This window comes from Haemorhous mexicanus, chromosome 14 (assembly GCF_027477595.1).
Source record: "Haemorhous mexicanus isolate bHaeMex1 chromosome 14, bHaeMex1.pri, whole genome shotgun sequence".
In the NCBI taxonomy this organism is placed as follows: Eukaryota; Metazoa; Chordata; class Aves; order Passeriformes; family Fringillidae; genus Haemorhous; species Haemorhous mexicanus.
The window spans coordinates 11,200,592-11,213,235 of NC_082354.1; the positions used below are offsets into that span (position 1 = coordinate 11,200,592).

The 12,644-nt window shown below is 43.9% G+C and overlaps 1 protein-coding gene across 6 annotated transcripts in view; it reads right to left on the minus strand.

The window, feature by feature from the left end:
- Positions 1–12,644, minus strand: part of GRIA3 (glutamate ionotropic receptor AMPA type subunit 3) — a 144,069-nt gene that overhangs the window by 12,179 nt on the left and 119,246 nt on the right. For 3 of the 6 annotated variants that reach the window (XR_009488249.1, XM_059859135.1, XM_059859136.1), the window contains exons 13-14: positions 7,225–7,472; positions 6,557–6,671 (exon numbers count right to left, since the gene is read on the minus strand). Coding sequence is in view for 4 of the 6 variants with exons in the window: in XM_059859135.1 (XP_059715118.1) it covers positions 6,557–6,671; positions 7,225–7,472 (363 nt within the window). In the remaining 2 variants the exon portion in view is untranslated. Of the gene's footprint in view, positions 1–1,189; positions 6,672–7,224; positions 7,473–12,644 lie in introns of all 6 variants that reach the window. The other 3 variants (XM_059859134.1, XM_059859137.1, XR_009488248.1) reach the window with 2 other exon arrangements.

Sequence of the window (12,644 nt, forward strand, 5' to 3'; positions counted from 1 at the left end):
CCTGTTCTTTCTTGTCAATCACTACTTCCAACCTTCTGTCTCAAAAAGTGATCTTTGGTATTCCACACTAAACATTCAATATTCAATGAAAAAATGCAAAAAGCACCAGGCATTTCTTTTTTAAATAATGAGCTCTTGGTTGCTCTTTGCTACCATTTCAGACCCACACCACTTTTCCCCTACCCTGTGTTACAGCACATTTCCAAGAGTTAACATTTGAGGGATTGAAATGCTTTATGGGTGGGCAGAGGAAGGGATAAAAGGGAAAGCCATCTAGTTTGGAAAGACAAAGAGCTTACACAATTAGAAAATTTAAAACTCAGCACCTCAAGCCTTATATATCCCCCAGCCACCTAAGAAATATGGTGCATGTCGATGGCTGGGGTAGTGCTTGGAGGCAGAGCAATAAATCCCCTGGCAGAGAATGCTGTTTTTCCTCAACAGCAAAGCCAGCAGCAGTTCCCTTTGCTCAAGGCCCCAGGGCCCTGAGTGATGGTGAGGAGCATCCTGGGGCTGCAGCTCCCTGGCTGCCAGGGGATGGATTTAGCTCCTGCTGAGCCCTCAGCAGCTGCAATAGCTGTCCATAACAGAACTTTGTTATAGTCTCCATTACTGGGCAGGAGTAACCTGCCATTACAGGTTGGAGCACCCAGTTTATCCTGGTGGAATGTGAAGCGTTTTTCCTTTGGTCACCAGGTATACATTTTAAATTTGGGTGTTTGAGAACATGATGTCATTCCATCATCTATAGACATTCTGCGCACACCTCTACAGAGCCAGATGTGTTACCAGCTGAGACTGCAAGTTCTTCTGCTCTCTGCAGAGTCTGCAGCCTGTGTTTGGCAGCAGCAGTGTCCCTATGAAAGAATATTTACATGTTTCACAAATGTAGCTCAAACAAATTAAGCTCTGTACTAACAGGATCATAATTTAAGAGAAGTGCCAAGTGCTAATGCAATAATACAGGCTGATTGGATTAGGAAATACAAGCTATAACAAGTCACTGCAGCTCGTTCACAGCAGTGCCCAATACTCGAGGTACGGATGAGAGAGTGGAAGAAGAGCAAAGGAGGGCAGGAGCCCAACATTGCACTCAAACCTACAACATCTGAAAGAGCAGCATGGACCTTTCCTGCCACTGCTTGGGTCCTTTCTAACCTGTACGGTACGAGCAAGAGACTCAACTTACCTTGCAAGCTGGCTATCCCCTCACCTTCTCTTTCTCTTGTCTCTAGGCACATCCATTTCCCCCCATCTTTATTTTCCTCTTGAAACGGCTTCTTCTGTGACTCCTGCTCTTGGCTCCTCAGCAGGCTGCAGGTGGGTGCTGCTTAGTCCAAAGGCTAGTCCAAAGACATTCGAGGAACAGTTATGTTGTGTACAAAAGCTAGAGGCATTCGGCCCATGGTTACAGTGCCAGCAGCACAGAGAAATCCACAGAGCAGCACCAGTGCCTGTGTCCACGTGAGCAGAATGCTGAAACGCTAGAGTCACTTTGAAGAAGAAGAAAGGCATTTACTTTTCCCTTTGTATGTTAAATGACAGCAGCTACTATTAAAGAGAAACAACCAAGCCCAGACCCCCAGGGAGACATACAAAGGAAGGGCCCTGCTCCTGCTGCTGGGAGCTCCACTTCCAGCTGCTGGTTTTCCTTTTTTCCTTTTCCAGTACCACAAAGCCTTCCACCTTGACTTTTCCCATATTGATACTTACAGTCCAGGATAAATGACTCATGTAAGCAATCTATGGAAATGAACTGTTAAGCACCACAGATATTATCAAAAGGAGTGCGCAATTAACAAGTCTTTAAGATTTCTTGTGGCCATAAAGGCAGGACATGCAGTCCAGGCAGGAGCCCCAGGTCTGCCACAATTAATGCTGCACAAACAGGTCTCCTTGCACACTCAGGTCTTGAGATGGCTTTGGCAAGGTAGCAAAGCCAGATCTCCATGAAGGTTTTACTGGCAAAACTAAACAGTTCCAAATTCTTGGACGCCACTGGTTCTGACTCCACCAACTCCTTCCCAGCGTAGGCAATCTGCTCTTCCCAAATTATTGAGCCGCTTCTCCCAGTTCCATTTCCAGGAAAATACCCTCAACAATCAGCACAAAAGCACTGCTGTTTCTGCAAACCAGAGCAGGCACTCTGCCCTTCTTGGCAGTGCTCTGAGATGCTCCAATGAACTCCTAGAGCATTAAGACTTCATCACTGCCACAAAACATACACAGTATTATTTCCTAATACGCTATAAAGTAATAGCTGTCAATTAAACCAATATTCTGGTGTCTTCCTTTCAAAGCATTATTTTGCTTTGTCACTAATTTGCACAATACAGTAATTTCATATTACTTTCCCAGCTCTGAGCATGAATTAGCTCTGTGTTACTGTCATTGGCTCTGATCAGCCATTTTATCTTTTTCCAGCTCATAACACATGCCTATGGTATGGATGACAAGAAAATTCATGCTGATGAACATAATTTCAAACAAATGGCTCAAATAAATCGTGCTGCATCTTTTGAAGATAGCCATTTGCCCAAATGTTCTTTTTTATGCACGACGTGTTTGGCAATGGTGCTCTTTAGGTATCATCTAAAATAAAGCATAACAGATTTCTTCTAAAAATATGCCACTTAAAAAAATTATGCCGCAAATGCTAACGGCTGTGCTGAAAATGTATCAAACCAAAACAGCACACAGACACGGGGGAACAGATCCCATCTGCTAATGGCCACACTCACAGCTCCGAAGGTGTTGGGAATGGGATATTGTATGGAGCACAGCTCTGAGGGCAGAACTCAACTAGCACACTGGAAAAGTAATTCTATGATTAAAAAGAAACAATTGGAAAATGAAATAATTTACATTGCATGTCATTTCTCTGATGTAGTCCAAAAGAGGTATCAGCCTAAAAAAGAATATATTAAAGAAATTAAGTCAAATAATTAGCAGGGAGTCTTGGCAGGTAAAGTTGATGAGAAGCTGCATTCAAACATTCTCCTTCCATGCTGGTTGCCATTAAATGTTACCATGAAGGTATAAGAATACATGAAATTTATCAACAGCAGAACTATGGAAATTTATCTTAGCAGGAAATTGTTCCTTTGCAACTGAATAATTAGTTTCACTTAAGTCACTCAGGCTGTGACCGCCATCTGCATCCCCTTTTGTCTAATTCTTGTTAAATCCCTATTCAGCCATAACTCAGCTCCGAGATTACAGGACTGTATAATAAACAAAATAATTAGATTCCAAACTTGCAATATATTTCCTGAAATATGTTTTTTTTACAACTGCTATTTTGTATTCTCTCATGATTGAGAACTCAGCTTGCATGTATAAGAGCATTTGAAGAGAAGACAATTTTGCCATGAAACTAAATTCAAGCTCATTTAGGAGAGCTAAGTGAATGAGTTTTGATGCACGTACCAGAACGTCTGCATCAGCCAAGTCAGCCCACATGTACTGACATGCATCCCAGAGAAATTATGTATGGATGGAGCATATTCCTCTTCAGACTTGTTAAATAAAGACCACTACCGAAATTGGGTCATTCCCTTTGCCAGGGCAGTACCAACACTTGCACCCTCTGCTCCACACCAGCACTGGCACAGACTGGTAGCACTGAAAACAAGACACATGTCAGCTGAGGCCTTTAAAACAAACTCATTAAAATGGCACAATCTCTTTAGTCTTGAATTATGAGTGAACCCCAGGAGCACGGAATGCCCACAGGCCTCACCTTACACTCTGTATAAACCAAAAGATTCAAAGCCTGCAGAAAGCCAATTGAATACCTTTTCTTTTTCCCGCTGCAAGACTCAAAATCCTTGTGAAAATAGAAGTCACTGTTTAATTTTCCAGAGGCGGTGAGATACGGTAACCAGAGAAGAACTCCCAGCTCAGAACGATTCCTCTCCGAGCACAGGCACACCGCATGCGAGACCGCAGCGAGGACGAGCAGGGGAGGGCGGCCGGGTCCTTTGCAGTACAACGATGGGCACTGGCACAAGCAAACAGGCTCATACTCACCTCTGGCTTTCAGCAAGAGCTAAAGTATCAGTCACAGAGGAACTCAGCTTAAGAAACCGACACCACCAGTCTGCCATGACTCACATACAACCCATTACACAACCCACTGCCAGGAGGCAGGAGGTGGCTGATTGCCAACTCGGGGCAGCGATTTCCCAAGCCCGGGTCTCTACTGGGGAAGCTGAGAGAGGAGTCTGTCAGCTCAGCCAGTAGAGAGAGCTGCCCTGAGTGAGCAATGGCTGAGATCAGAGGGCAAGGTCTGTATCTCCACCCCAGACACCTTCACCATCCCATCCTGATTCCCCCAGCTGCCACCTCCTTTAAGGTAAAAGGGAAAAAAATAACAGTTTTGCAGCGACTCCTCTGAATGACCTACAAATGTAGCCGTGGCCATATAAACAATTGGAGAGATGGGATGAGATGATGGGGGCAACATTTGGTGGGAGGACAGTGAGGAGAGAGAGGCCAGCAAGACTCTTGGAGCTGCCATGCACAAGGGGCAGCACCAGAACACATCTTTCCTGAGAGGGCAGTGGGGCTCCTGCTGGGCTGGGGCAGGGCCTGGCCAGTGATGGGGGTGTGCTGGGAAGGCTCTGCCTGTCTGCTGCAACAGAGCCACACTGCAGTCTGCAGGGCTCAGGGCCTACAGAACTACCTCAAAGGAAAAGGTAACAAAAAAAGCCCTTTGATTTACCACGCCTCTAGAAACAGTCACTAACCCCTTCCCCATCTCCCTTAGCTTAGTCTTCTGTGGGAGGTCTTCTACATCCCATGATCTCCTCTCTGGGGATTTTTCCAGCTGAGCTGTGCCCCAAGAGCTGATGACTATAGCTCAAACAAGTCCTTCACAAGCGTGTTACAACAAACTGCACACAGACATCACTTGGGACTACACCAGCAAAACACACATTATTGTGTTTGCTCCCCTTCCCTCTTCTCTGGGTACTAACTCATGTTAGCACAGCACCCCAGCATCCACTGGGTGACCATGCTGTCTGACCAGGCCAAGGGCCTGAAAAACAGACAGCACTGTTCTTTGTAAAACATCATCCAGCACAAGCAAAAATAGAAGGATGGCCCTGCCCTAACTGTGACCATTTAAAAAGCCCTCTTTAGTTTCCTTAGGGCTGTAAGTGTTATTGGCTGGGTTTAATTAAATGAACTTGAAGCTATGAAGTTCATTGAAGCTGGTTTGTATGAGGTTTTTTTTTTTCAGGGAGTCAGCATTAGACAATGAGGTGCTGGATCCCAGGAGGATATTAAACATTTAATATACTGGCAAATGCAACATATAAAATGTTCTGTGAAGGATGAGCAGCAGAGCTAAAAAGCATAAAAAAGCTTCTGCTCATCTCCAGGCTGCTGCTGAGCACTGCAGACCTCCAGCTACTGAATCAATCCAAATTCAAGAGCTTTTCCTTCCTCTAATATTACACAGTGGCTTTTGCTAGCAGTAGACATGACGAGCTGAGCAATTTCCTATATAGCCAACTGTATGCAACTCTTATGAATAGATTGTAGCAGTAATTTGCAGTAATTGTCCAAAACTGCAGTTTACTGTTATTATTGATTTTGGACCAAATCTGAAGCATTTTTATTAGAGAGATTAAGAGTTACTGCTCCCTAAAGATCTGGTTTTACTAGATGTAGGAGAGTGTCACTGTAAAAATGAATTTCAGTACTTTTCAGTATAACAATGTAATTTAAATTAATTTTCGTGGTAATTTCTACACCACAGTGACCAACAACACCCAGCCAACACCAGATAAAGCTTATCCTTGCTGGGTTGAAGACTGCAGGAAAGGACTGCCAGTCCTACGGGCAAAGTTGGCAAGAGGAAAGCACACTACTTAACATTTGCAATACATGAGCTCACTGAAGCAACTTTGTGAGGGTGCAGTACAGGCTGCCTGGAAGGTTGGGGGAAGCCTCAGCTCACCAGAAGGCTGCCATGGCTGCCACTGGAGCCAGATTTGAGTCCACATCTGTATCAAAGGCATGCCAAACATAGACACAGGGCTCCTGCACAGGAGCGTGCAGAAGACTGATCAGTGGTGTACAAAAGGTGGCATTTGAATACTCCAGGCAACATTTCCAAAACCTTCCCAAAAGGCCAAAGGAAATAGGTGCTCTTTCACCCCCAGGTCTCTTCTGGCACAGCTGGTCCTGGCAAAAAAAGTCTCATAAAGCGTTGCTCTCACAGGTTGGGACAGTGACCAGAGGTGATAATTGGCTTCTTGTACAGTTACCTCACTGATTTACTCTGTGTAGGTCCCACCAACACTAGACTTTCTATCTGTTAGTTAAATAAGGTTTCCAAGCTCAAACAAACCCGCTGATATTAAATAAGACTGTTTCTTTGAAAGAGCTACTGAACAAGAAAACAGAGGTTTTTTCCCCACCACAATTAGTGAAATAATTTTCATCTGCTTTCTTTTTGAGTTTTTTTTCTCGAGAAGCAAAATAACAGCCTTGCCGATTACTCTTTGCTAAGGTACCCGATTGTGGTGACATTGAGGCTGACCTTGGAGTCACCTCCCCCGCTGCCGCACTCTCCTTTGTCGTACCACCATTTGTTTTTCAATTTGTCCAAGAGGCCTTGCTCATTCAGTTTTAATACTGCCAGGTTAACAGCATTTCTTGAAACGATAAAACATAACTTGTAAGAAAAATGCACAAATGCTTAGGAAATCGTAACGTATAAAAAAAGGAGCACAAGAGGACAAATTGGCTAAAATTTCACAGAACGTGGAGCTATCAAAATGTCTGTACAGCAAATACAGGGTTAAATATTGGAAGGTGGCATGGAGGATAACATTTGCTCAAAACTGAAGTGTGCGGGATGGGGAAATCGTCTTTGAGAAAAAAAGTAACAACACCACATCATGCAGTTAACATTCGTCACATATGGCAGGTTAACTTGGCTTTTACCATTTAAATTGAAAAAGCCATTGAACTGTAAAATTAAAACAGCAACAAACAATCAGAGAGGACAACACGAAGAGAACACAAAAAATGGATGCATTAAAGAAATGAAACCATAATTTACCGTCTTATTTAACTCCATGGAATATTGAAGATTTTAAACTTTTAAGTTACCTCAAAATCCACAAGAAAGAAAATGACAACACAATACATCAGGGTAGGTGGAATACTATAACAACATGGATATTGTTATATTATTCCACCCACCTTAATGCTGAGCCTTTGGGGGTTGCTACACCATAGCCCTTGGAATCCAGGTTGCCTCCAACTTTCATGGTGTCGCAGGGCTTGCGCTGCTCGATGTACTCGTTCATCGTGGACTCCAGCAGGAAGGCAAACTTGCCCTTGGACTTCCTCACCCTGGCCACCCCGTCCGCCGTCGTCTTGGTGAACACCGAGGGCTCGGCCGACTTCATGTATGACCACATTTTCTCATAGACAGCTATTTTTGACCTCTGGGAGAGATGAAAGGAGGGAAATGAAGAGTCATATTGGCAAGACTGAGCTCCTTGGGCTTAGCTGGCTTGGAGGTATAATGACACCCTGTAACTGATTAGGGCTAACAGATCAAAAAAGTCAAGGTAGCTCTGAGAGAGATACATTGCCCCCCTGAACAAAGACCAAATGACAAAATGTTTGGAGAGGGAGAAGCAAATCTCAGGCATTTATTTACTGATTGCTGAGTAACTGTTAGCCTCAAAATGAGCAACGGTGTGTGCCCATCCCAGCCTTAACTCCTGTTCTGTGCTGGGTTTATCCGCCCGTGTGCTGCTCTGCTACCGAGCCAGAGGGAGGATGGGAAATCCCAGCTCATCCATCATGGCCAACAGATGCCAAAGGAGCCTCTCCTCTTCACACAAATCCTCAGCATTGTTTTTTTTTTTACACTAACTGCTGCTAGGAAGGGCTGGCAGTTGCTTATTACAAGTTTTCAGCAAGGCAGGAGTGTGTTTTTCACAGTGGCAATGGCAGGTCTATGATACAGGAGACCATGACATTCTAGTGGCTGCCAATAGAGATGCTCAAACAAGGGATATAAATAGTAATTGCAAAATCTTTTATGAATCAATAATCAAATATTCAAAATTTGGTTTCCCATTCTCCTAAAAGACAGCAATTACAAATATTATCAGTAAACTGAAAAAAAATCACTGGTTAACTGCCTGTCACCCATCTATATTTTTTCCTGATTTTCCTGTTCTGAGGCTGAGCAAACCCTAACAGCCTCTAGCTCAGCATACAAGCTTTGTAAACCTTGAAATTCTGAGGAATGTGTTACTTCCCCTTCTCACTTTTCCCCACCAGTAACATTTAAGCCACCCTCAGATCTCAAAGCCACCTCCAGACTGTCAAGAATTTGTATCCTGGACTACGGGTTAAACTTTCCTGCTTGGTCAACAGAAGGCAGTAATGCCAACTGCATTTCTCCAAGGTCTAGAAATCCCAAAGATTTATATAAGGCTTTCAGTCCAAGTTGTGGGTACCTCAAATTTATGCCTCATATTCCTTGCCAGTTCCCTGTCCACAGCTTTCCTTGCAGAATAGGAATGAAGCAGGCAGTAGCTAAATCTAGTTCAAATTTAGCAAACTTGTGGTGGAAGACTGCTAATGTCCATCAGCTTGATGATCGAGACATGCTTCCTCCTCATCCAGGACAATTTAATGCATTTTGAATAATGTAATGCTCAACAACCAGCCTCCAAACACTTCACAGGGAGTCAGCCCTGCCTGCACTGCTCCTCAGATTAACATGCTCAGTTGGTGCTGCTACAGTGGATAGAGAGGAGCATGGAGGGCAGGATTTTATTTTATCCTTCCTGATGAACTGAAAAACAACTGAAAATGCAAACCAATTAAAATCAGCCCAGCTGACAACAGGAAATCAGAGAGACAACAATCAAGAGGGGCTGGCTGGGTCGTGGGTGGGTGAAAAACAAGTCAGAGAGAGCATCTCCTAGCTGAAGAGGAGCTGTGCAGCTTTGTTTGCCCAGCATCAGGACAAAGAGGGATGTAACTGGGGTCTGGAATGGTCCTTACACAGCTGAAAGAAGGAATCTGGATTTTCCTGACTTTCCCCTGCAATAACAAACACTGAATAGCCTGAGATGAGGATGGTGGCTCTGAATTTGAGTAGGGAGTATGGCAGCTCAGCCCCTGCAGGGAGTGCTAAGCCTCAGCTGACTGCAGGACCATGGATCCTGCCCAAGGAGGGAATCTCACTGGGGCTCAGGGCCAGGCTCCCATGGGCTGGCAGCCAGAACACCCTGACAGCCACACCCTGATCATCACTGCCTGCTCGCGGTCCCTCAGCGAGCACACTGACTTGGTGCTCCCGCTTTTCCAACAACCCACGTCATGGATGTGGGCATTTCCTCATCTCCTGCCCTGCTGGGAGCTGCCCAGGGCACTGCATGGCTCCCAGGAACCTGCCAGAGGGGCTGTGGGGATTCCAGGGATACCAGAAGTGGTGTCTCCCTGTGCCCTATGGGCAGCAGAGCAGCTGGGACAGCTGTGCACCTATGCAGGTGGCAGTGCAGGCAGTGTCCCAGGCACTGCCTGTGGCCAGCCTGCCAGCCCTTCTTGTGCAGCTCTCTTGGGCACAAAGGGAACACAAAACAGCCCAGATGGCCAACACAGAGACTGCAGGAGCAGTGGCAATCCTGACATGTCTTAGTTTCAAGGTTCTCGGCCTTACAGCCTTCATCTTCTTTTAACATAAATAATACAAATATTATTTATATTAATAATACAAATAATACAATACACCTGGCCATTTATATTTTCAAACAAGCACTGAAGGGACAAAAGGAAGGTAGAAAACCATCCTTACTCTTTATAGCTCTCAGCAAGCTGAAGTCATGTGCCTTCCAGATTGTGCATGCGCTATGTATGCTTTTGCTTGTTTTCCTCTGCAGAGTGTGCCTTTAATTACCCAGATAAACCAGAATTTATTTTCCTTTCAATCTTTTAACTCACATGTGAATACATGTCTGTCATAAGTTCTTTCCTACTCTTTCCACCTGGCCTGACTACCTGAAAGCAATGGCCAGTACATCTGTGCATTGTTAATAATCACAGTTATCTGGTGAGAGCCAACAGCATGCACAGGGCTGTACATGGTCCACAAAGCATGTTCCCTGCTCCAAGGGCAAAGGGTGAACATCATCATTCACGCTTCAGAAAACCAAATTCTACAACTGAAAACGTGATCTCTTTTCAACTTCAACAAATAGCTTAAGCTTTATAGTCTGTTGCCTTTATTTAACTCTTCCGGATGATGTAGTTAAAAATCAGTTCCCACTTCTACACAGTCATTGCCCACCTCTTCTTCTGACAAGAGGGATTTTCATAACATCTTATTATCAAATTAACTAAATAAGAATAGCAATTTGATTTAGTAGAAGTAGACAAAAAAATCAAGCTAGAAACAAACAAAGCATGTGTTGACTGGGAAAGGCTAACCTAAAATGCATCAGGCATGAATTAGTTTTGGAGCACAGTCTGGCTGAGGATCTCAGGGGTCCTGAGAGAAAGGACCAGGGATGTGATGGGCTCTGGCCACTGAGTCCTGCTTGGTTAGTGCTGATTTTTGCACCCATTCACCCAAATTCCTAATAAGGTGAAAGTAATTACTTATGATGAGGCTTCTCGGAGAAAGGGACAACTTTCTGCTCCTAGAGCCATATTTTAAACCTGCTCACTGCCATGAAACAACCAGTTGATTAGAGCTGGTCAAAGATGCAACAGGATGAAATGACAGATGGTATTTTTAGTACATATTTTTTTCCAATTTTCCAATTGCCTCACCTAAACCCAACCACCCCAGAAGCCCCTAAAAGACTTTCAGAAAAGAAAAATGTCTTTCCTAACTATAAAGCTCCAAATTCTGTGTTGAAAGAACATTTTTACCCATCTGTCCCCCTCTGCAGACATTCACACTACCTCTCCCAGCCCCCCTAGGAGTCTGACACCCATAAAAGGGGCCAGACAGCAGAAGCAACCACAGAGAAAGGATTTACACTCCTAAGTAAGGCAAGGTCTGACAGATCTGCACTGTTGCTAGAGTTCAGTGGCAGTAAAACATTCTCCCTGTCAATAAAGTGTTACTTTTAAAGAGATCCTTAGGAAAAAAAAAAACTTAAAAGCAAAGATTTAAGCCAATTCAAAGCCCATAACTGTAGTAACTCCCTATGCTCTGCAACTCCTATTTCTTTGATATTGCTCTCCAGAAGTCCCCCACACACATTTCCTCAGGATTTCAAGGGGATATTATTATAATTTTTTTCTTAAAAGCAACATTTTCAGTGTTTCATCTAGGCCCTGAGACACATTAAAGCGTCTTCATTATCGCAGCCTTACTGCAGATATAAATAGAACTGGCCTTTGCTTTGTCAATAATGCTGGCTTTTTTTTTTCTTTATTTGAATATGCTTATGCAGAAATATGAGCCACAAACACCCCAGCCAAGGGTGCAGACAGCTCCCTTCCATGTCAACAGAGCCAGCAGCTCTCGTGCCAAGGACTCACTTCACTTGGCCCATTACTAATCAGCTCCTAAATACACAATTCTTCTGGGTAGCAATGCACTCATTTGAAAAAGAGATGCCAATTTCATCAGTCCACAATTTTAACACTGTCTTTCATTCTAATTCTCCTAGTTTGCTGTGTGGTTGACTCCAGCAGTGAAATGAAAAATCAGCCAGAGTGTGGGGTAGCATTCAAAAGCATGGCCAGTCAGGGCTGGGGAAGTGACACAGGCATGGGAAGGAGGCAAGTTTGCCTCCCAGTTCCAGCTATTTCTTCAATCCAGCAACCACAAATGTGGCTCCAGCTGAGCTAGACCTGGTGCCTTGGTTTAACTTTTGCACATTCCAAATAACCTAGAGATACCTAGCAGACCCCAGCACACCTTGGACAATTCCTTGACATTGGTTAAATTTAGCTCTAAAATATGAAGCCTTCTCCCAACGACTGAATTCCCTTCCCCCTCTGCAGACATCTGTCTCACACTTCTGCTAAAAGTGACATTGTGTCACCTCCTCCACTAGTGAGTAGGGGTGAAGCTGCTGTATCTGAAGGAAGCAATGCTTCTCCTCTCTAGTTAAAGTATGTTACAGAAATGCCCTTTACCTATTTTAGAACATGTAACTCTCCTTATCACCTCCTCCACAACCTGAAGGTTTTCTTCAAAATGTCTCCTTGTGCACCCTGTTGGAATATTTTATTAAAAATGACTAAAATGGTCCTTCATTTCTTATGACAGGGACCAGAAAGTGATTTCCCAGCAGTCAAACTCAAATTGTTCTCCTATAGGTGAGAGTTGTTGATCATCCAGCCATGAGCCCCATATAATAAAATAAATACTATTTTAAAAATCCAGTTATATATTTTATAACTGTATAAATCTGTTTTACACGTCAAGAAATTTCAGATTATACTGATGTTATTTTTTTTACCTCTGCCTTCAAAACTAAGAGTGATAAACAAAGTGTAGCAAAATAAAAAAGCACGTGGAGCATCCTGACTGCAGCACACACATAAAGGTAGGCAGAGACATCAATAAAGATCCTAAAGCAGCAGACTTCCCACTTTGCTGCATGGGCCCTGTGACCACATTATAGCTCCTT